General features: G+C 41.1%; 1 protein-coding gene across 1 annotated transcript in view; it reads left to right on the top strand.

Annotated features, from left to right (window-relative positions):
* The first annotated feature begins 6131 nt into the window (after nucleotides 1-6131).
* The window catches only part of LOC101081765, a 37867-nt gene continuing 18149 nt past the window's right edge, over nucleotides 6132-25849 (top strand). The window contains exon 1 of the mRNA XM_045042713.1: nucleotides 6132-6547. Within this exon, the coding sequence (XP_044898648.1) occupies nucleotides 6132-6547 (416 nt within the window). The remainder of the gene's footprint in view (nucleotides 6548-25849) is intronic.

The raw sequence follows: 25849 nt of genomic DNA, 5'->3' as shown, positions 1-25849 counted from the left end.
TCCTTCTTATTTATATACAGCATATATAGTATGATCCCATTTTAATAAAATAATTTCTATCTATTCATCTTTTTTATCTGTGATTACCTACAGAGATACACCTAGAATGAGGTTCACCACTGTCAATGTAGATTAATTATCTCTATGGGATGGTTTTTCGTTTTCTTTTTTTCTTTGTGTGTTATTTTCTTAACATAGGATTTATCACTGTTGTAAAATTGCAACAAAATGCCAATCATGAACATAATAAATATATATCTCATCTACTACTTGGAAATTCTTTTAAAAGTCTTTAAACCTTTTTTTTAAAACATAATTTAATGTATTTCCCAGGCTCCCATAATTTCAGGAACATGTGCCAACATAATAGGGGAGGTATTTGTACCAGGGGAGTAGAAGGAACATCTGATCCTCCACTCATCTCTCCATGCTGGTTGTCCTGAAGCAGACTATGTTCACATCGACATGGCTCACATAGTCTGGTGACTTTCTCCTCTTCTCCCACTCCACATTTGGGGCACAGGGCCGTCAGTGAGGCTGACCATGGTGTTACTTGCCTAAAATCATCAAGAAACAATTCCCTCCCTGATGTCTTGGCAGCTCCCAGGAACTGTATTCCAGAAGCAGGAAACCAGGCCAGGTGGGCCTATGGAGAATCCCCATTATGCTCTGAGAAAGACATGAAGCTAAACACAGGCAAACAATAATGTGAGGGCTGAGTCCTCTCTTGCTCCCACCCCTGAGAATAGATCAGGAAACTCCAGAGCTCTGGTAGTGACATCCCTCTGTCTCTGGCCCTACCCTAATTCTTGGCAATATTTTCCTATCTAGGGACACCAGGAGGAAGGAAGTTGCTCTTTCTTGAGGCAGATATCAGTGAAGTTACCATCCGAGACTCCTGAATAATGCTCTTCCTCTCTCAGAGGCATCTAGCATCAACTGGTTAATGTGATCAGGTGTTTGGACTGAAAAGCCAGGAAAGCTTCTAGCCCCACTGCATCCCTCCTCTGAAGCTATCTGCTTGCTGAGAGGAGTGAAGGAAAGGAGGAAAAATTATCTAAAGGAAGGTTGGAGAAAACCTTCCTTTAATAACTTAAAACTACTGTTTTGCTTTATTAACACTGAATTCAAAAACTCTGTGATCTCAACCTAGAAGGTAGCTTACCTGCCAGGTTACAGACTATTATTTTTGCTTTTGGAAAGGAGATGCTCACAGTTGGTGCAGAAGAAGTTGAGAGTGAGTCTGATTTGCTGGAAGACTAACCTCTGTTTATCTCCAAAATAAACACAAACACATTTTGTCTTTGTCTCCCAACAAGCCAAGTGCTTGCAGACCAAGACAATGCCAGGAAGTCTGAAATATCAGAGAGGGGAGTGAGGAGGATATTCAAGTAGGCCAACAACAGGATTTGTGGCTGGTGGGATACCACAGCTAGACAGACTCTCAGAGAGAAGGCAAAAGGAAGAAAAAATAACAACACAGCAAAAGAGAAAAGGGAAATGCATTAATAAAGAGAAAAGAAATTTAAAAAGGCAATTACAGGTCTGAACTTAACTTGAGGAAATCCTTCTGGACTAATAAGGGTACATGATGCAGGATAAATCAAATAATTTCCAGGACTTTCCTAAGACTTAAAGGTATACATACATGATGTGTGTGCAGGAAGACTCATCCAATATGTATAAAATTTTGAAAACACCTTTGCTTTCCACTGGAACATTAATCATAAGACCATTTAAAATGAAGAAACATCTGCTCAAATACATGAGTGTCCAAAATCATCCATGGAGGCCTTATATGCCCCAGATGACACATCTTCCTGCTTAACTACCAGGGACATTTTCTTTACTCCTACAGGGAGTCACTGTAGCATATCACATTTCCCAAACAAGTAATGTTGCCTCTAATTCAGTAGGAATTAAAAGTAGGAAAGAGTATAAGAGAAAAAAAAAATCTCATAAGTAAACAAATCTTATAAATAAGTCGAAATCTAGAAACATTATCAGAGGTTCTCAAAAAACTAGTTTTATTTTTGAAACAAAAATCTTTGCTCAATTATGCCTGAGTATTTTATTAAATTGTGGCAGTGCTCCACCTCAGTCCAAAGAATCTGATGCATGTGATAAGTGCAATTAAATATTTGTGACGTAAACATTGGCAACCTCCCATGCTATAGGTCTTACTCTTTTCCTCAATATTCATAGCCAGAGGGTCAAGTTTCCAAGATCACCAGCCAGTACTAATGGAAACGAAGGATTCTGTTGTCAGAATGAACACTGTGAAAATGTACCTTACCATTGATATTAAGACTTTTCTGACATCAATTATCAAATGGTAAGTGGCTAGATTGTGTATGAAGAGCAAAATAAGCTAAGGTTTTGAAAGCCATTGGAAGAACAATGGCATAGCAACTGTCTCCCCATTATTTCTGATCCATTTCTTACCAGCACTTCTCATAAATTCAGAGCTACACTGATAATCTATGTCAAACGGCTTTAATCTCTCGGTAATTTCCAGGCAAAAGAACTTTAGTATATCACTTAGGACTAGTGTCATCTAAGATTTACAAAGGACCAAATACTAACTTTCCTAAATAAATTTAATCTTGAACCAGGAGCTCATATATTTTATTTAGCAAATTATCACCAACATTATTGGCTACCTTTAAAAAAATCTATCTCTAAAGGGGGCTCTTTTCCTTCCCAAACATTGCCTTACTGTTTTATGCTTTATATTTTCCCCCATTCTAAAGGTTAGGAGTTACTTTATTAGAAGCAGGTTTCATATAATGATCTTAGGGAATTTTAGAAAATTTGATGCCCAAAGTAAATACCCTAGGTAGAATATAAGAATGTAGTTTAATAGTTACATTGTTCCTTTTTGATGCTATGAAAATATTCCAGTTTTACTAGAGCTCCCATAAGGATATGGCCTTTGGAGTTCATCTTGACATTTATGAAAAAGTGGTACCTGTTTATAATTGTGATCCTTATGGAGCAGAAAATACACTCCTCCATGATTTTGCTCTTAAATGCATTTGATTTCTAAGTTAGACTCTAGTGCTACAACTAAGGTGTTTCCCTTGCTTCCATTTTGAAGAGCTCATAGCATATGTTCTAGAATGCCAATATTTCTTAATCAACCCTAAATTGTTCACTGGTTTTATACAGTACATAAGAATGAGAGTATATTTCTTCATATGTAGCTGTCCAACCTCCTGAACACATTTCCTAATCAAATCCTCATGTTTCACTCATAGATGCTCTTTATATCTGGGTGGGGACAATCTCCCCAAAGTTCAAGTCTGAGGTCACAGGCCTCTTTTTAAACCATAGGGACTGAGGGCCTGGCAGGAGTTGGGGAAATGAACGGAGTGAGCCACAGGCATTTAGGGAGTTGGGGCTACCCTCTTGCCCCCATGATTTTCATGTTACATTTGATATTATGGGGATTCTTTTAAAGAATGAACAAAGTTAGTTCCCCATATATACATCAGCTGCTGAGAATTTGCCATGATTCTTGGTTGAGAATGAAAACATGGATCCATAATTGTGTACGATTAACAGTAAAATTGTTTTTCCCAGGGGCTGGAAAAAGGAACGCCATAATTAGGAACATTGCAGGGGTGTATAAGATGAGCATTCTCCACTGGAAAGCATTAAGCAAGGGGTTTTACAGCACATGAAATTCAGCACGGTTTTTACTTTATGCTCCTTCATGGAGAAAGAAACTGTTACATCATCCCCTCTGGGGACAAATCACCCATTTGGGCAAAAAGAGCCACACCATGAATGAGGGGGCAAGGATGGCTTATCAACACAGATGTCTTTTTTTGAACTAGTTAAAGGGAAATGCTTTTCTTCAATAAAAGTGTGCTTTGAGATCTAATCTTTCGTAGGGTCATTTCTTGCTTGCAACTTGTAGGACCTACAGACCACTGAATTCTCACATTATGAAAGGAACATTACCAAATGCATACTTGATTCTCCAGGAGATATGGGACACTGACTCTGAAATAAAACCAGTGAACAGAATTCCCTTCCCAGCCCATAGGCAAGAGAAAGGCTTGCTAATGATGTTGGAGCCATTTGTAGGCAGGTGTGAGCCAACTTCCCGATAGGGAAGTTCCACATCAGAGACCGCAGCATCACACCTGGAACTAATTGGCCTCCTTTTTTGGCAAATTCAAAAACTAGGCCAAAGATTAAATAGACCTTGGAGACTGTATAACCACTTCCGTTTCTAAGTGCCGTCAACCCCAGGGCAGGAAGGAGGAATGCTGGGGAGGTGGCCCAGAGAAAGGGCTGCCCCACTGGCCCTGCACCTGCACCAGAAACACACTAAACAGACTTCAGCTTTCAAAGCCCTAAATGTAAATGTGCATTATTCTAATGATTTCTTTCAGGATGGCAAGTTCCATTTTTCCGCACTCTGTACTGAAAATATTCACTTTTAAAGGTAGATGTGTACGCAAATACAAAATAACACTTTTAGTAACATCACATACTCTGGAGAAGTGGGATGTAAAATATGAGACTGTTCAAGAAGATGAGTTATCTAAAAATAACCTGGAGTCCCTTCATTTTAGAAGATCATTGACTTTTCCTTTCAATTGATATAAACAAAATGAATGTGTTTGTTAAAATTACATTTGTTCATCATCTTTTTCAGCCAGCCTTTCCTCTGACCAAGTCCCCCTCTGAGGCTGAGCATACAAACATAAAAAGACCTTGTCTACAGGAACTCACAGTCTGATGGTTGAGAAAGACTAACAAGCAGACGATTAAAATGAAGTGTTATAATTACATAATTGGCAAAGGGAAACAGAGGGCCCTGTTTGAATACAGAAGGGGGATGAGGTGGGAAGAAGCAGCTGTGTGATTTGTTCATGTGTTTGGTCTGGAGTCCATGAAGACTCTCAGGACAGAAGGGCCCTTGGCACGGCACGCTCCCCGCTCCATCCTGAAGTGTTGGTTAAGCAACCAGGTGGAGGGAGTTGGGTGGCTGTGGAGAATTGTGGAGTCGGTGGGTAGAAACCCTGAGTCCAGGGGAGTAACTATTAGAGATAAGGCTGCAGAGTTCAGTGGAAGCCAGATCTCAAGAGCTTTGTATGCTGCACAAAAGAGGTTGGGCTGACCTTGGAGGAAATGAGAAGACTTTGAAGTCTTTTAATCCAGGGAGTGCCATTAGTAGCTTTGTGTGTTGGCAACACCCTCTGGCTCCAGTGGGAAGAGTGATTAGGAGGGTGAGGACCTAAAGTCAGGGAAAACAGGCAGAAGGCTGTGGCTGTAACCTGATGAAGGATGATGTGGATCTGGACTGGGGGTGAGGGCAGAGATCTGGGGACTGCATTCAGAGACATCCAGAAGGAAGGACTAAGCGAGTGACACTGAATGTTGGGGAAAGGAAAGACAAGGGTGCATCCCAGGTTTCCAGCTTGGTTTATCTAGGGCAGTTTAAAATCTACCGCCTGAAATTACCTGTTCTCATGGGAAGAGATGTCATAAATCATTCACTCATTCCTTCCTTCATGTATCTATTCAACATACATGGACTGAGTGTGCCAGGTCCTGAGATGCTGGGGATACAGCACTGAACAAAGCTGTAAAACTCTCTGCCCTGGTGGAGATTACATCCCAGTAGAGAGAGAAAGATAATAGACAAACATATTAAAATGTGTCAGATGGTGATATTGGCTAAGGAAAAAGCGGTGGGGGTGGGGGGTGGATGGCCAGATGAGGAGCTGGAGAGTGATAGAGGGATGTTAGGGTAATGCAGCGTGGTCTGACAAGATGAGCCTTGAGCAGAGACCTCCAGAAAGTGGAGAAAGAAAGGGAAAACGTGGTCCTGGAAGAGGGAGCTGCTAGTGCAAAGGTTTGGGGGCTAAGACTGATGCTGTTAGGAACAATCCTTACCCAACACAGAGGCTGCCATCCTCCAAGAGCAGTTCCTGTAACAAGGCTTCTTGGAGGCTGTATTCTGTCCCTACTCCCATCCCGCCAGTTAAATACTGCAATTCTCTCTGAAAGAAATGCTAGAGACCTGAGAGCAAAAACATCTTGTGCTTATTGGACTAGGGAACTCTCAAGTTGTGGGAAACAGCAGGTTTGTTACCATCTGGGAATGAACAATGAAGGAGACTCTACATTTACTCCTGCAAGCAACCGTGGCATGGGAAAGACAGGATCAAATGTGTGCATGGACGAAGAGAAGTCTCCCCGAGCGCGAGCACGGAGAACCCATGCCAGCAGACCCTACCATCATCATTTCAGAGCAAAGAGAGGTTACAGCAATCCCAGACAAGGAGCGCCCTCCCTGCAACCCACTTTCCATCAAAGAGCTAAAGAGGCATGTGTCTAAGCACCAGTTTCTAGGACAGCAAAGAAGACATTCTAAAGGGCTGGAAGACAGGTGCAAAGGGCATGTCTGGTGGTCTCTAAGTCCTTGGAGGAGGATGCAAGTAGTGAATAGAGCCACAGGTGGAACCTGTGCAACAGCAGCCTCAGAAGCATGTGTGGAGAAGCTCACTAGAGAGGCTAAGAAATGGTCAGAGAAGTAGAAGGAAACCCAGGGGAGCCTGGGCCAGGGGATGAGAGAGCTTTAAGACACCCCAAGTCAAGGAGAGCAAATCCTGCTGGGGAATCAAGGGAGATGAGGCTGATACATCCCCACTGCATCCAAAAGCCAAAGTGGAAGGCTTTGGGAGTGAGTAACAGATGATGAGTACGTTTCTCTCTCAAAAATGTCATGGAGGAGAGATAGAAATGGACATACAATTAGGCAGGAATTTTGTGGAGTTTTGTTCATACGTTTGTTTTGATGGGGATGTTAAAAGATCAGCTGAAGTATATTAAAAATTTTAAGAGTTTATTTGAGCAAAAATCTACTCAAATTGGGCAGTGACAAGAGAGAAGTGGGTAGGAGGACTCTACTGGCAGGAGCTAGAGGCAAGACTTTAATTTTTTTATTTTATTTTTTATTTTTTAGTGTTCTTATTTATTTTTGAGACAGAGAGAGACAGAGCATGAGCAGGGGAGGGGCAGAGACAGAAGGATCGGAAGCAGTATCCAGGCCCTGAGCTGTCAGCACAGAGCCTGACGCGGGGCTCGAACTCACAGACTGTGAGTGAGATCATGACCTGAGCCGAGGTCAAACGATCAACCGACTGAGCCACCCAGGCGCCCCTAGAGGTAAGACTTTTATAGAGAAGACACAGAATCCAAGCAAGGAAGTTATTTGGTTGGCTATCGCTTAAACAGGTGCCTTATTGGGAAAGACTTCTTGGCTGTTTGTGAGTAGTTGTCTTTAGGTTTTGATCTCTTAATCTTAAGGCATTACAGGCTTAGGTTTGGTTTGCTGATGTAAGATGCTAAAACATTAGAAGCACTTCAGTCTAATGGCCTCTTTGTTTCATTAATGTAACAGGGAAAACATAAAGATGGTTAAATGTTGAGAATACAGAGCCAGTAAAAAGGGAGACATTGCCAATCTAGGAAGAGAATGAGAAGCAAGGCCAGACTGGGACTAGAGTTCTGACAACAGGGAAAGAGAACCAGGTGTGAGTGTGCAGATGTAGGGGCCGGAAGCTGCAATGTCAAATAATGATTTATCTTTTAAATGTCTGTTTTATTTCTCTTCCTCTACCTGCCTATAGATGGCTTTCTATACCCATAGTCCTCAGTGGAAAAAAAACCCTCAGCTTTCAGTTTCAAAACAGAGTTCCTCAAGTCCCTGGTAAGGCATGTCTGAAAGCTGAGTGTTTTTGATTTGTAAGATCTGGGGCTTGTTGAAAGAAAAAAGCCAGGGCTGGAAGATGCAAGGCAGGCCTGGCAGACGAGAGCATAGGCCTGTAAAATCAGCCAGAGGGTGGCAGGAGGAAGCCATGGAAAGGGGGAGGAATACGATGTCAAAGTGAATTTTCCCATCACCCAGGAAGGAAGTAAAAATCCCTTGGCTGAGAGGAAATCTTAAAGACATTAAGAGAGGAGAGCCCAAAGGTGGGCGTGCTCTGTGCCTCAGCCCTCAGAGTCAAAACCAGCAGGTGGGTAGAGATAGGACAGAAATACCCAGATAGGCTTAGGGAACTGCAGCACTTCACAGGATGCCTCAGTCACATGGGACATCCAGAGTAGAGAAAATGTGGCAACAACAATGGCATATTAAGCAGGAAGGGCCTGAAATAGCTCCCCTCCTCCCACCCCATAAGTCTCCCTGGCCTCCAGTAGACATTTAATGCACCTAACAAATTTTTATATGTTTTTTAAATGTTTTCTTAAGTAAACTCTAACCCTAGCATGGGGCTCAAACTTACAACCCTGAAATCAAGAGTCACATGCTCTACTGACTGAGCCAGCCAGGTAACCCTCAAACGTGTGTATTTTTGAGCACACTACACAGCCATAACTAGGCGGCAGGGAGGTCAGCCCATCTTTGACGCTCAGGGCCTAGGACAATGGCACAACAGCCATCTTGGATATCGTTGGTTGGTCTGCCAGAGGAAAGAGTATTCTGGAGGCTCTTGCCCAGGTAATTAAATGTTTACCTTGACTCACCTCATTTTTGCTAGTTGGTCAAATGAACCACATGGCTCCAGATACCCATGGAGGTGGGGCGGAAAGTATAATTGAGAGATATTTGGTAAGCAGTACTAATGATTGCCACATCTTCCTTGATAAAAGGGAGCATTGTACCAGCCAGAACACTGGGTGGCTCGGGGTGCCGGGGCAGTCATGAGAAGCTGATGAAGGAAAAGGTGCGTCTCAGGGTGGGCAATGTTACTGAGCAGAGGTGGAGCTGAGCAGGGGTGGGCAGAGTCCAGGAGGAGAACCACATGCTACACCAGCCACAGATGCTTCAGCAGAGGGTGCAGAAAGCACAGGGGCCAGAGCCATGCCTGGGGGCGTGGGAAGGCAGAGTAATGGTCAGTAAAGAATGAAGGACAGCACATGGACAGCTGCATGTATCTCCCCTGAACCAGGAAAGCTACCAATTCTTTACATGGAACTGAGAGAGTTAAATTCAGGATTGACCACATTTAAAGCTGTAAGTGACTGAGTTATCTGGAAGTAGCAAAAGAAGTATATGTCACCATCAGAGGAAAAGAGGGGAGCTGTGAGAAATTCTAGTCCAGTTATACAGTATAAATAAATAATGACAAGCATAGGACTATACATATAAGCTGTGATTGGGACGTTTCTGCTCTGATGAGTAAATGTGCGGTGGGGTAGGAGGGGGCAGAGATTAGTAGCACTATAAACACCAAGACATTCATGTGCGAAGGCCTCTATTTTCTTTGTAAATGACGAAACCGCTGGAAACGTGAGGCTGGCCCAACAGTCAGTAACCCTTAGTGGTGTCTACCCCAGGGAGCACAAGCACTAGCAGGTACCAGTGTCCCCACCCCTATACCAGGCAGGACTTGGCATTCTGGGCCTGGATGGAAGGGAGAACAGCGTGTAGCCCAAGCTCTTACCCAGGCAGCGCACATTTGATTCAACAGTTCAACCCGGGCCACACTCTCCTGGAGAGAAGTCAAAATATGGCCCCTGCCTCAGGGAAGCGGGGAGAGGGAGGCAGTAAAGATCCTGTTCACAGCACTTTGGCATCTGCAGTGAGGTCACATTGGGTGGTTGTGTGTATCTGACTCTAATGAGTGAAAAGAGAACAAACATTGGAATCAGACTGAGGTTCAAGTCCTGGCTCTTCCAGCTACCTTCAAAGTGCAACCTCTCTGAATCAGTTTTCCCATCTATAAAATGGGCAGAAATGCAATTCCCTTAAGTGTTTGAATGGGATAGTCCTGGAATATAGGAAGTATTTATAAAATAAGATTCCACTTGCATTTCTGTCCATTAGTCACCCATCTGTTCATTCAGGGAATTTATATCCTGCCATCCTTCCTGATGTGAAGTATTCTCTAGCAGTCCCAGTAAATCACTTGAAAAATCAAATTCAAAGGCATGTTGGACAAATCAGAAGTGTAAACGTTATGTAATGAATTACACAAACAGTAATTGAGCTTTGACAATCCTCACTCCCCCCTCTCTCCCTGGCAAGACCTGTTCTGTTGCATTATGTCACAACATGGGAGTAAAAGGCTGATAAGGAATTTTATTAAAAGTTCCAATCCCTGCCCTTCAACCTAACGACAACAAAATTTAATTGAGCAGCCCGTGATTCTCTCCGGGTTTGGAAACTTTTCGGGCTTATTTTTGTGTATGGGAGGTTGGAGATATTTCTACATTAGCACCAGGTACTATGAGATAATGAGTGAGTTAGAGAGAATATTAACTCACTAACCATAGTATTCCATTATCTTTTGCTGCATAACAAACTTCCCAACACACTGTGGCTTAAAACAACAATTTATTTTTCTTTCTCATGGTTTTAAGGTTGACGGACTCAGATGAGCGGTGCTCACTTGGAGCTTCTCCATGCAGTTGTGAACAAATGGTAGGCTGGGGCTGGGGTCCTCTGAAGGCTGGCTAGGACCTGGGTGGGGTGGCTGGTGACTGGGTAAGCGCCTCTCACCCAATGGGGCTTCTCCTTTCTCAGTCAAAATGGTAGAATTTAAGCTTGACAATTCATTTCCCTGGAGGAAGCAGTAGATGATTTAGGATAATTGTAACACTTAATTTGGAAGAAATGTGGGTGAGACAGGCCTGAGAAGGTCCAATGGAGGCATCAGGGCATAGTGGTTAAGAAGACGGGCTTTAGGGACACCTAGGTGTCTCAGTCGATTAAGCGTCCGACTCTTGATTTTGGCTCAGGTCATGATCTCACAGTTCTTGTGGGATGGAGCCTTGCATCAGGCTCTGTGCTGACTGCACAGAGCCTACTTGGGATTCTCCCTCTCCCTCTCTCTCTCTCTCTCTGCCCCTCCCCTGCTCCTGCACAAGCACATGTGTGTGCATGTGCACTCTCTCTCTCTAAATAAATGAATAAACATTAACAAAAAAGAATGTGGGATTTACAGATGGAGGGCTCTATTGGCCTTTTTGCCACTTTGTCCGTTCTCCAACCCACTAGTTGTGTGGCTTTGGAGCAGATTTATCTTCTCTGAGCTTCATTTTTGCCATCCCTAAAGGAGGCTAATAATTCCTACCTTGCAGGGTATTTGTGAAGACTAAACAAGATAATGAAGTACAATGCCCTGTGCTTAGAGGATGCTTGTTAAGTGTGCAACAGTGACAGGAGGAAGTATCTTAGGGGCCAAGCCTCAAAGCAGCCCCACAAATGAGAAACCCTAGTGATAGGAAATTCGGTTGGTACCAAGATTTCTGGCCATGACTAGAATTAAACATTCCCTGCACTGTGTTAGCCCATGAAGGAAAAATATCCTTTTGATGAGCAAACTTGCTTATGGTTACTTGTTTCTACATGCATCAATGTCCTTGTAGGGAGTCCCCAAATGAAAACCATGGTTGTGGCTTATTGTGGTACCTTGTAAATGGGGTTGTTTTTTTATTACAGAGGTTGTGTTTGGCTCTGGGAAAAGGAGAGGCTCAGATCACGGCATGTTGTGAGTGGGTGTGTGCCGGGAATGCCCACTGCTGGTCCTTTGTGCATAGCACCTCTCCCATAAACTGTCAGATCTCTCCGTGACAGCTAAATACATGCTTTAGACATGTGTTAGAAATCAGGCATGCCAGGCCCGGCTCGGATTTCATCTCACTGAATCACCTTCTGCGTAGGTCCTTAGGAAGAAGGCAACAACCTCAAACAGAGATTAAATTGCTTTCAGGTAGAATTACAGGACAGGGGCCTGGCTGGGGAAATGTTCCTACAATTTAAGGGCATCACAGAGGACCCTACTGCTTGAGTGCTTCAAGAACTACAGAAATTGGCAAGCATTTTGCTGCTGCTTCTTCTTCTTCTTTTTTTTTAATCTTTGTGGGGCTTTAAAACTCAACTTTAAGTGCCAGTTAAAAACTGTATAGGCAGCAATCATTTCTATCTCCATCAATATTAATGCTAGGGACAAGCCCTCCACCCAAGTGACAGGAAAGCATCCAGAACTAATTTGAATCCCCAGGCAGATTTAGAAAATTATTATGCCTCAACAGGGGGTAGGGTTGAATCTATCTGCTTTGACCCACTTTGGAAGATGATCTCTTCCCACTGCAAATAAACAGATGATGGAAAATGCAGGCCAGGGGTAGAGAGAGCCTGACTAGATAATTTTAGCCATTGACACAGAGACATTTTTGCTGCTCAACAAGATCAAGGCTAAACTTGGAGTGGGCAGAGTTCCTCAACATTTTCTGTGGTCAAATATGCAGCTTGGCAATCAGTCAGGAGAGGAATGAGCACAGCGGATATGTCCCCTTCAGCTCAGCCTCACGGCTCAGCCAGGCTCTTCACAGCAAGAAGGGTCTATTTGTTTCCTCTTCCTCTAAGGGAAAGGACATTTTTTTAAAGGACCAGAAAATAAAAAACTTTTGGCCAAATTTGGATTAGTATATCAAGGAATAAAATTATCAGGAAGCTAAAGTGGAAATAGATATAGAGACAATCAGTCTGAAATTAAATAAAGTATGTAAGGCCATTTAACAACTATTTCTCGAAGTCTGAACCAAGTGCTCAGCTGTAATCTCTAGATCTATTTTATTTGACATGTAGAGATAAAAATGGATTTCCTGAAGTAATTAACCAAGTGATGTGACCACCAAACACTAAGCAAGGCTTAGGCAGCATTAAAAGAAGTTTAGGAACTAGAAAGAGGAACTACCTGCATAGTGGGGAGATGCAAAACCCTGTCACGTAGAGACTGTTCAAGAACTGGGACCATTTTGGGGGAGAGGTGTTCAAAAGGCAAAGGGACACAATGTGCTGTTTGTTTGTTTTTTGTTTGTTTCCAGTTTGAAAGGAAATCATGTGGTCTTAACACATTTGTGTAAAAGTTCACGACAAATGTTGGGTATAAGCTGCAGAAAGTCAAGTATGGAATGGGTGCCCTGCTGGCAGTGAGTTCCTTGCCATGGTTTAGACGGCTGGTCTGTTGACAGCGGTATGAAAGAGGGATTTGAATACAGGATAACACTGGATTGGGATGAGGTAGAATTAAGAGACAGGATGGTGCACTGGTTATATTAAGAGCTCAGCTCTAGAAATAGATTTGGGGGCCTCAATCACTTATTTCATACAATCCTGAACACTACTTAACTTCTCTGAGCTTCAATTGCTTCATGAAGAAATGGAGATAACAGGGGCACCTGGGTGGCTCAGTTGGGTGTCTGACTTTAGCTCAGCTCATGGTCTGTGGGCTCGAGCTCTATGTCCAGCTCTGTGCTGACAGCTCAGAGCTTGAAGCCTGCTTCCGATTCTGTGTCTCCTTCTCCCTCTGCCCCTCCCCTGCTCACACTCTGTCGTGCTCTCTTTCTTTCTCTCTCAAAAATAAACAAACACTAAAAAAAAAGAAAGAAAGAAAAAGAAATGGAGATAACAGTGCCTGTCCCATGGGTTGTTTTGAGAAGTAAATGCATTAGTGGATATAGAGAGCTTCACATTCTGCTTGACACACAGTGCTTAATAAATGGCAGCTACGCTTACCATTAGTCATGAGTTTGGGGGTTTTTATTACCCTGATAGTCAAATGTAAACTTTCCAAATTCTCTAGATTCAAGGAACTTAACCTACAACATAACCACAAAGTGGCAGACAGATTGGAACCCTAAGTCATGCTCTGGGATCTAGCTTGGAGGTAAAGGAGCAATGAGAAAGCAGTAAACAGTGAATGGAGAGTAGGAAATGAACCTGGACCCACAGCCTCACAGCCAGAAACAAAGCAGGGTGGAACCCGTGAAATCGGGCCATGAATTTACAAGGAGTTTACCATCCTCTGACTTTTTTTTGGTTTCTTTGACTTTTATAGGAATAAAATATCTGTTGTATAATAAATAGGTGTTTTCCTGGAAGCTGATGCTTATGGTGACTTTAATTCAGTGGCAGGGAGACAAATGGAAAAAGACAGTATAAAAGGGTGATATGTGTTTATAGTTGTGCAAGGAAGATACTAGACATATATAGAGCAATGCCCTTCCCACCATCCTTAGACCCAGCCTCACATCTATCTGCATGAAGATATAAACCACATGTACAGGCACCTAACAGTTCTTTCTTGCCTCTAACCCTCCAAGATTGCCCTCCCCAAACTCCTACTAAAAGAAATATAAAAGGAAAGCCTCCCTTTAGGAAAGGATGTTGACTTAGGGAACAGTTAAGTGGATTCTCATCTTGACTGTAGCTCCTTTGGCTTGAACAAGTCACTTCCTCTGTTTTCACTCACATGGCAAAGTTATAACCTAGCCCTAACTGAGCTCCAAGAGGTCCTCCCTTAATAGCCTCCTACTCATTAAAGTACAGAGCAATACCTTTCTCTGAAGCCTAGCATCTACTCTTTGGTTACATGGCCTATGAGCCATAACCATAATTTTGTTCACACTAAAGCACATAGACACTTACAACATTAGAAATGGAAGAAACCTTAGAAATCAAATATCCTTGTCCCTCCAGTTTATGGTTGAAGAAACTGAGATCTAGAGTGATAATTTTTCCAAGGAGAGACAGCTAATTAGTTATCAGGCCAAGTGTAGGGGCCAAACCCTCAGAAATTCAGATGCTCTTTCTCACTTGCATGTATGCACACACACCACACCCACATGGTGATACTCTTTATTTTATTATTTTTTAATATTTATTTATTTTTGAGAGAGAGAGAGAGAGAGAGAGAGAGAGAGAGAGAGAGAGAAACAGAGTGTCAGTGGGGGAGGGGAAGAGAGAGAGGGAGACACAGAATCTGAAGCAGGCTCCAGGCTCTGAGCTGTCAGCACAGGGCCCTATGAGGGGCTCAAAGTCAGGAATGGTGAGATTATGACCTGAGTTGAAGCTGGACACTTAACCTACTGAGCCACCCAGGTACCCCCTGCCCAACATGATAATATTTTTAGAGTTTTGTTGAATCTAACTTAGATACCATAAAATCTACCCACATTAATTGTACAATTCACTGATTTATAGTAAATTTACAGAGTAATGAAACCATTACCATAATCCAATTTTGGAACATTTTCATCACCCCATAAAGATGTGTCGATTTGCAGTCATTCCCTATTCCCACCAGGGGCAAACGTTAATCCATTTTGTGTCCCTATAGATTTACTTCTCTGGATATTTTATAGAAATGGGATCATACAATATGTGATCTTTTCCCTAATTTTAGAGGGAAAGCAGTCTTTTGCCAGTAAGTATATTTTATAGAATCCTTTACCAAGTTGAGAACATTTTTTTTCGATTTCTAGTTTATTGAAAGTTTTTATCATGAATGGGTGTTAGATTTTGTCAAATTTTTTTTGTGCATCTACTGAGATGATTGTATGGGTTTTGTCCTTATTCATATTATTTAATTAATATGATATCATATTGATTTTGAGATATTAAGCCAACCTTATATTTCTGGGAGAAATCCTACCTGGTCATGTTGTTTAATCGTTTTTATATGTAGATGGATTTATTTTACTATTTTGTTGAGGATTTTTGCACCTAGACTCATGAGGAATATTGGTCTATAGTTTTCACATGATGCCTTTTTCTGGTAATTGGAATTAGCTGGGAAGTATTCTTTCTTATCATTTGTGGAGAAATTTTTGAAGAATTGGTATTTTTTTTCTTTGAATATTTTACAGAATTCACCAGTAAAGACATCTGGGCCTACACTTTTCTTTGAGGAAAGAATTTTAATTACTAATCTAATTAATTATTTGTTACAGGTCCAGTCAAATTTTCTATTTCTTCTCCAGTCAGTTTCATTAATTTTTGTCTATCTATAAATCTTCCTATTCTAAATTGTCTGGTTTGTTACCATAAAGTTTTTCATAGGATGCCTTTATTATAATCCTTTTAATTTCTGTAAAGTTGGTAATGATGTCTCCTCTTTCATTCCTGATTTTGTTAATTTGTGACTTCTCTTTTTTCTGGTTTCTCAACCTCAGCACTATTGATATTTGGGCCCAATTATGGAGAGGGCTGTCATGCATTATAGAATGTTTAGCAGCATCTGTGGCCTCTACCCACTAGATGCCAATAGCACACCCACACGGGCACACACATATGGACACACACACCAAGGTATAACAATTAAAATTTTCTCCAAATATTGAAAAGTGTACCCTGAGGAGAAAAATCATCCCTGGTTTAGAACCACTGGTCTAGGTAACGTTTTAATTCTGTTGATTTTTTTCAAAGAGTCAACTTACTTTCATTGATTTTATCTATTTTGTTTGTTTTTCATTTCATTGATGTATGTTCTAATCTTTAACTTCCTACTTTCTCTGCTTTAGGTTTAATTCACTTTTTTTTCTAGTTTCTCAAGGTGGAAGTTTAGGTTATTAATTTGGGGTACACAAGTTGATTTTAAGACATTATATTTTGAACAACTTGGAGTTTGATAAACGTAGCCTCTTAGCTAGAAAATTTGTTTGTATATTAACAAACAAAAAAAATGGTAAAAGAAGAGCTTTTCCTCAGCTCTCAATTTTTCCTTCCCTAAACAAAATGTTATGTAAACTAAACTTAGCTATGGTGAACTTCTAGTCAGTTTTTTTACCTAATAACCTTGGCTTCCCTAAAGATATGAATTGTCAGCCTTTCCTTGCAACTTCTTTTTCACCTCCCATCTACATCCTGACCTCTTTTTATTAACACACACTGATTAGCTAATCTGACTTAATAACTGCTGCTGATTATATAGAAAACTATCTCTTCTTTTTTTGTTTTAAAAAAAGTTTTTAAGGTTTATTTATTTTTGAGAGAGAGAGAGACAGAGCATGAGCGGGGAGGGGCAGAGAGAGAGGGAGACACAGAATCTGAAGCAGGCTCCAGGCTCCGAGCCATTAGCACAGAGCCCGACATGGGGCTTGAACTCACGAGCTGTGAGATCATGACCTGAAATGAAGTCGGATGCTCAACCGACTGAGCCACCAGATGCCCCAGAATATTATCTTTTCTAAGTGCTATAAATAATGAATAGCACATGTAAGTGATCAATAGACAGTAGCTGCTAAAGTAATGATTACCATAGTGGTGCTTGTGTAGACAATAAAGAATTACCTCTTCAAAAGACTCGATGTTAAAACAACAACACTTTCAAATCATGGAAGGACAGAGGAGATACAATCAAGTACACTAGAAAGGAAGACTTAGTTTAGTGGCCAGACTTATAGTCAACCACCATTCTAAGAGCAAGTGCTAAAGCTGGGATGGGGTTACCATCAGGAACTAAAGGGAGAGATGGTTTTTGAGCCTCCTCAGCAAGCATTAGAGCCAAGCCATGGAAACCAAATTCAATCAAGGAACACCATGGTCATTAGCAGAGGTAACTAGATAAAGACGAGAAACAGGGCAGAATATAAATATTTGAGACAATGTGAAGAGGCCCTGAGTGGAGCAAACTTCCAGTTTGCAGTTTGCCTTTCTGGGTTCTCCAGGCATGCAGGGCATATCAATGGTCCGGTGGGCTTATAGGTTACAAGAAAGCTGCTATCAACTGGCAGCTTTCTCTACCTGTGTGCTGTGCACTGGCGGCAGGTGCTGTGCCCTTTTTCTCTGTTGGGCACATGCATGGTCTAAAGAGCCTGTCAAAAGGAAGGCAGCTCAGCTCCATACTTTCTTCCTTGATTCCAGTTCCTCTCCCTCTCTATCCCTATCCTTGTCCCTGTCCTTTTACAAGTCCCAATTCATCTTTCATTTGCCTTCTCTCTTTTAGTCCCTCTCCCTCTGTCCAGAACCAATTTTTCTCTTTTACATGTTACGTTACCCAGGCTACATTCAGAACTCACTACAGGACTTTAGGAAATATTCTTTCTCTATTTCAAATCATTCTTCTTACATAAAATATCAATTCATCCTGTCTTAGGACATCCCAGGTGTGATGCACTTCTGTTTACAGTGCAAGAACATGTGGTAGCATTACATAGCCACACAACTGGGAAAATGTTGAAATGGGAAAACTCAGGCTGAAGCTGAGATCCTGTGGGTACTCTTGTCCTAGGCTATGAGACATGTCTATGCGCTGGCAAATGAGTCATGAAAATAGGAGAATTTTGGCAGAAAGAGTTTTAAGAAAAAAGAGGAAGGGAACCTACAAGGTCCCTACACCTGTAAATGATAGAAGCTTTACATGTATTCGTTAATTTAAATCCATCAATTCTATAAAAGAGTTCTCATCTTCCTTATTTTATAGAAGAGGAAAATGAGCCTAGCAGACCCTAAATAACTTGTCTACTATAAGTATGCAGCACAGCTAGGATTCCAACCCAGAGCTAGATGACCCTGAAGTCTCCCCTCCACGCCACACTGCTTCATACACCACTCAATGGAGAACATAATGGTTACCTTGATAATCACTGTGGTCAGTTTTCTTTGGCTCAACAGTAGTCTCTACAGGGGCACCTGGCGGGCTCAGTTGGTAGAGCATGCGACTTGTGATTTTGAGGTTGTAAGTTTATGGCCCACCTTTGGTGTGGAGCCTACTTAGAGAAAAAAATAAATTAGTTAAAAAAACCAAGTCTCTAGAGTAGAAAATTCAGTTTGAATATGTCCTGGCTCCATTCCAATCCAGCCACTTCTCCTGAGTAAAGCACTATTATGGCTGCAGTTAACAATGGTAAAGGTGGAGATCACTATGTGTGCAGGACTTTCTCTGCCTGAGCCAAATGAGAACCTAGAAACAAATCTGGAGACCTTAAGGTCAAGGATTAGAATATATGGATCCAGAAAGTGAACTTAGTCCACTGACAGTTATGCATCCCCATCTCTCATTCAAATAATGCTACCAAGAGAAGGGAAAATAGACCCACATAAGTGGGTCTGGGCTCCCTGTCCTGAGATGCTTAGGAGAAGATGGAAAAAAAAAAACTTTTCTCTCTATACTCTTAAGGTAGGAGATCCCAAGTCAGCTAAGAAACAGAAAGGCTTGTTCCTGATGTTGACATCTCAGTAGAGCATGATAAAGTTCTGCTATTGGCTCAAAGAAGCAGAGACCACCAAGCTTCCATTGCTCATGAGATACCCCCACTTGAAATGCATCAATAGCTGAACTTGAGCCTAAGTGAGCAGACTATCAAATGAACCAAATAACAGTTTTACATGAGGATGTCTGACAGTCAGAGGCAGGAGAATGAGCAGAACATTCTGAACTGGCCTCAGTGAAATAGAGCTGCTGGAGGAGGTTAACAACAAATTGGACAGGAAAAGCAGTTATTAAAGAGATTCAGGGGCAACACAAAGATGGCTCTCAGAACTAAAAGACATGATTTAGATTAATATAGTCAATAAATAAATGGACAAAGGAATAACCACTGAGAATCGAATCACCAGCCCGACAAATGGAAGAAATATTTTCAAAAACCAAGCTACAATGGTTTGAAAAAGATGAAAGATGAAAGCCATGAGGTAAAATATAAAGGGCTTAGAGAAAATAGTGAGGCAACTTGAGAAGCAAAGGAGTCGCAGAAGGAGAAAAAAGAAGAGGTGGAATTGAGGCCATCATTAAGCATAATTAAATAAGTCATAGAAGAAAATATTCCTAACCTGAAGATGAATCTGTGTCTACATGGTAAAAAGGCTCACATAATTATATGTATAAAGTTCAAATCAAAGCAATGCAGTGTGTGGTTTATAACATACGTAAAAATAAAATATAAGACAACAATAGCACAAAAGAAAGAGGAGATAAATCAAAGAATCCTTAATTATATATGAAATGGTACATACATTAATTCATGGTAGACTATGATTAGTTAGGGATGACCATTTTAATCCCTAAAACAACCACTAAACAATAAAACAAAGAGGTATAACTAAAATCCAATTAAGCATATAAAATGGAACACTAAACAATATTCAGTTAATCCAAAAGAAATCAGCAAAGGAAGGACAGTAAACCAAAACAGGACAAATACAACGAATAGCAAGACAGTGAACTTCAACCAAACCATGTCAATAATTACATTAAATGTAAATGGGCTAAACACTCTAGTTTCAAAAAGTGAAAGTGATTGTCAGACTAGATTTCCAAAAAGGCAAGAACAACTGTATGCTATCTATAAGAAGTGCACTTTAATTATGAAATTGCAAATAGTTTAAAAGAATGTAAAAGATATACTATGCAATTACTATTTATGAAATTTTTAAAAGCTGCAGTGGCTATATGAATAACAGAGAAATTAGACTTCAAAACAAAGTGCATTGCCAGTGATAAAGAGGAACATATAAAAGGGGCCAATTCATTGGGAAACATAAAAACCTCAAATTTGCATGCACAAAAAAGAGCTTTAAAATGCATGAAATAAAATCTCACAGAGTTGTAGGTTTTCATACTCCTGATAGAAGAGGTGGACAAAAAAAAGTCAGTGACGATATAGAGTATATGTTTTCAAAGTGTGGTCTGGCTACCACTAAGGGTCCCTGAGACCCTTTCAGGAAGCCTGTAAACTCAAAACTGATTTCATAAGAATATGAAAAGGAGGCTATGTGTCTTTTTCACTTTCATTCTACACTGGAATAAAGCATAAGATAGTATGTTTACAATCAGGGAAAAGTTTCTTAGATGCAATATCAAAGTATTAACCTCGCAAAAAAAAATTTATAAATTCTGCTTTACCAAAATTTTAGAAATATTCTGTTTATCCAATGACAATACTAACTGAACATGAAAGTAAGTCACAGGCTAGAAGAAAATATTAGTAATATTTTGTAGTGTTATGTAAAAATATCTGATAAAGTACTTCTATATCATACATATAAAGAACTATACATTAATAACAAAGGTCAATCAAATTTTTAAATGGATATAGACTTAAAAAGACACTTCATAAAAGCAGATATGCAGATGGATAATAAGCATATGAAAAGATGATTCATATCATTAGTTATCAGGGAAACGCAAATGTAAACTCTAATGGAATACCGACTCACTTGACTGAAGTGAAGAAGTCTGACGACACCAAATGTTGTCAAGAATATGGAGCTATCTGAATTCTCACAGACTGCCAGTGAGAGTATAAAATTGTACAAACATTTTGGAAAACAAATAGTTAAGCATATACCAATTCATGACATCAGGCATAAATCCCAAAAGCCTTATGGTAAGAAAAAAAGCGCCAAACACAAAAGAGTATATTTTATTTAATTCCATCAGTATAGAAGTTCTATAAAAGGCAAAACCTATGATGTTTTATAAATTATACTTTAATAACAAATTAAAAGGATAATTATCTATCTTCACCACCCCCTATAACCTTGCCCCCCCAAAATCCAGATAGTATGAGTTCACTACCAGGCATACATGAAATGGATGGACTTGCCCCCCCAAAATCCAGATAGTATGAGTTCACTACCAGGCATACATGAAATGGATGGACTTGGTCAATTCTTCCTCAGTTTGGAACTGTCTTCTTTGAGGCTCTTATACCTATGGGAGATTTCATTGCTACTGTGTGTCATAAGGACTGAGTGAATCCTCCACTGCCAATTCTTATTTTAAACATTTTGCAAATTTTGATTTCTTACTGTTAAGAAGTTCTAATTTTTTTTGTTGTACTCCAATGAGTCATCTTGCACAAACTCTAGATGTCTGTCTGTTACTTAGGAGATCAGCAATTTAAGTATTTTGCATCAGGATTTTCTGCTACTTTCAGCTGAAAGAATCTTAACTGATAAAGCTTGATGTTGAGGGAAAGGCCAGACATGAAGGTGACTACATCTCATGCTAAGGAAATAAGATTTTATCCTGTCAACCATAAATAGCTTTCAAAGATTTTCAAAAAGAGAGAGAAGTATCTAGCATCATTGTGCGGGGACTAAAAGCAGAAATATCAGTCTGAAGTCTGGGAGGGATTGCTGCCTTATTAAGACAGTGACAAAGGAGGAGAGATAAGAAAATAGAATTAAAGGCAAGCAGAATCTTAAGACACGTGAGTGAAAATACTGCAGGTATTGGTGGTGGGTCTGATGTGGGAACTGAGGGCATGAGAGGCATCATAAATGATACCTAGATTCCTTGCTCCAGCAGCTGGGAGTGTGGCAGGACCCTATCAAGGAGAGGGGGAAGTCTATCAAGGAAGACTTTCATCTTCCTTCCTATCAAGGAAGTAGAAGGGGTAGTGATGAATGCAGCTTTGGGCATCCCAAACTTTGGTTTTCAGGACATTTTCAGTGGGCAGCTGGTGCTCAACAGTGAAGTTGTGGATGCAGGGAAAGCCTCTCAAGTGTTTTCTCTAGGCTAAGGTTTTGTCTTACTAGTTTCAGTGCTTCAGCTCTTCCTTAGCACACAGTGGTGCGTGAAATGAGCCCCGTCTTTCCTCCCTGGCATCACTACTGGTTCCTCTCCCACCTCACTAGACTTGAGGAAAGCTTCAATGGATGACATTGTCCTTTCCCTCCTCTCATTTGTTTAGTCTTAGGTTTGGGGTCACGTCCCACTTCCAGTGAGAGGGCCCTATTGGAGCCTTCAAGGATGCATGCCTGGTGAACTAACTTTCCATTCTCTTCATCAAGAGCACAGACCTGCATCCATTTAACATTTACTGAGCTCTATAATGTCTCAAGCTTTGTGCTACAGACCACATACACAGAAACGCAAGGGCATGGCTCCTGCCTTCAATGAGCTCACAGGGAAGAGACAGAGACATACAACTGCAATGACTGGATTGACATGGGTTTGGCTAAAATACAGTGGAGTTTTGGAGGAAGGAAGGATGAGAAAGGCTGCAGAAATAAGGGATGGTTGTCAAGAGTGGGGAGCCTTTGGGCTGATGTTGAAGAATGTATAAAAACCAGCTAGAGACAGCATGATGCAGCAGATTCTCTAAATAAAAGATCACATAGAGAACTGAGGTGTGGGCGAGCCTGGTGTATTGGAAAGTGAGGGGTTTCAGACAGCTTACTGTGGCTGGAGGGTAATGTGCAAGCACAGGAACGTTTGCCCCGTGTCTGCAGAGACAGTAAGTGGTTTGCTTGTAGACCAAGTGCTGAGCCTTGCATAGTGTTTAAAGCTTCACAGGCAATAGGAATAGCCTTTCTCTCATGGGCTTTCTCCCATAGGAGAAGCTCATTAACAGTCTGGGAGAAATCTCATTAATAGACACAGTCTCCTCAAGATCATCATGTGGTGCTCTAGAAAAGGACATTTTTCTGGCTAGGGAGGATATTTGCAGCCAGAGTAAAACAGGTTGCACAGTCAAGTTGTGGCATTGCTGAGAACCAGCCAAGTGGGGATCCCACCATAGGGGATCAGGTACCAGCACCAGCTTGGGCTGCTGATAGCCAACGGAGCTGCCTCAGAGCAATACCGGTGCCCAGGCTGAGATGATAGTCAGTCATACCCACTTCCCAAGCCTTGGCCCTAGTGCAGTTCCTGCCTAAATAGGGCTAATTAACTCTAGTGGACATGATGAGGTGGCCAGGGTGTCAGCGGAAGCAGTGTTACAGCAAGAGCACAGGACCACAGGACTCAGAAAAGCAGAGACACTCTGGGCCCAGGCAGCACTTTACAATGGCCACAAGATGAGGGAAGAATACAAGACAAAGAGAGAGGATGCAACACAGGTGATGGCCAAGGACACAGCTCCTCTTATACACATGCAAATGGCATAGCTTTGGTGCAGCAGCTCCCATGAAGATATCCTATGAACTTCTGGATGAGTTTATTGGCTATGAGTGCTTTTATGACCCAAGACTTTGATTTTTATGACTTTGTGATGGTAGGGCTAGGAAGAAATCCTATTAATAGTCTCGGACTATCCATAAAAGCTACCATGTACCATAAGATCTAAGAGACCACATATTATCAGAAACATTACTATTTTACCTACCACATATTATCAGAAACATTACTATTTTACCTACCACTGATAAGGAAAAATACTGCTGATTAACTATAAGGTACAACCAATTGTAAGGTATTTAGTTGTCATTGGTCTTACTGCCAAATATTTCCTGTTCTCCTTGCTTCTGGGGACATGGTGAATAAGATGACACTTTCTGACAGCTTTGTGTTTGGGTGAAGTCACATGGCTAATGGGTTATAAGCGGAAGCGAGCAACTAATTACTTGTGAGTCTGAGACCTTCAAAGCACTTGCTTCTAATCTGAGTAAAGCTACCACATAAGCTAGAGGCGGCAATGGACGTGGTACACAAGATACGTGGCCTGCTAAGATTATAATGAACCCAAGCCCTGAGCTGGGAGTCAGCTCAGACAAGCCTTCTTTGTGTTTCTGCTTCCACTGTATTAGAAAAGGCCACAGTTTCTGAGATTCATAAAAACTGCTATCACTCCAAGAAGACATTTCAGGATATACAACTGGCATCAACTAACACACATTTTTAAACAAAGACATATGCTTTTGAATGAAATGATAACAAAGCACAACTTTAAGACATAATAAAAATGCCAGACTTGGCCAGGGAAAACTTTCAATACTGGGAAAATGAAACATATCTGTTATGTTAGTTACTTTTCCTGTCTACCATCACTCACTGTATTTGGTCTTTTTTTGGAAGGTTGATATTTAGAGCATTTAGGACTTTGTATGGAGAGCAAACCCTTTGACAGGAGCCTAATTCAGTCCTGAGATATCCAGGATGAGAAAAAGAGAAGGATTTACAAGCTTTACTACCAGGAATTAAAGAGGCATAAGAAGCAGAGACCGTCCCTAAACCTTCTCAGAAAAATGGTTAGGAAACATAGACCAAGGAACAGGCTATAGGTACATGGGCAATGTTTGGAAATGTTGAGCTCCACCCATATTTGCCAGTCTTGTTCCTTCATGTCTGTGTCCCCATGTAAAGAAGAAGAGTGAGGTTTTTGTACTTGTTGACGAATACAGTTTCTAGGACTTCCCTGGTTTCAACTTCCTTGTTCATTGTACCCACAAGCATTTTTAAGCTGGCAATTCCTTAGTTTTTGGTTCTGAACACATGGTTGCTGTAGGAATTGGCTATAAAGAAAGTCCTTCTTTCACTCTGGGGAGCTTGCACCCAACTTTGTAGACACTGAGACACTGTGAAAATGAGCACATGCAGATGGAAGCTTCTTCCTGGAAGATAAGCAGCACCAGAACTGAGATGGGAAAAGTGGACCCTGAGCTTTATCTAGCAGAAAAGCCCAGCAAGTTTCCTAGAAATTAGATGATAAAAGCAAGGCTTATAAAAGCGTCACTTGGGACTTTCCAGTACAAACAAACTTAACACCCAGATCTTAGTTCTGAATACAATTCTCCACTGAAAAGGATCAGTGTTCTTTATTTTTTTGTTTTATGTTTGTTTTTGAGAGAGAGAGAGAGAGACAGAGACAGAGAGAGAGCTAGCAGGGGAGGGGCAGAGAGAAAGGGAGACACAGAATCCGAAGCAGGCTCCAGGCTCTGAGCTGTCAGTACAGAGCCCGATGCGGGGCTCAAACTCATTAACTGTGAGATCATGACCTGAGCTGAAGCCAGACTCTTAAATGACTGAGCCACCCAGGTGCCCCAAGGATCAATGTTCTTTAAGGAAATGAATGATTTCAGGAATGGAGCTGAAAAGTACAAGATGACGTTGGAACACCTTGCTGGATCAGAAAGTAGAGGTGTGCAAAAAGAATATGGGGACATGTCAAAGGGATAAGGACACAGCTGAAGGGACTAAATCTGGGACAACTTCAGCCTCAAAATAAAAATTGATAGTATGGATTATAATCCAGAGAATACAGTAAGAATCCATGGGTCCATACTTATGTAGATACAAAAACAAATACATGAGAAAGAACAGAAATCTCTTCTTTGTGGTAGAATGGCAACTAATAGATATAGAAG

This window comes from Felis catus, chromosome D4, assembly GCF_018350175.1.
Source record: "Felis catus isolate Fca126 chromosome D4, F.catus_Fca126_mat1.0, whole genome shotgun sequence".
Taxonomy (NCBI): domain Eukaryota; kingdom Metazoa; phylum Chordata; class Mammalia; order Carnivora; family Felidae; genus Felis; species Felis catus.
This window is presented reverse-complemented; position numbering and strand designations above follow the sequence as displayed.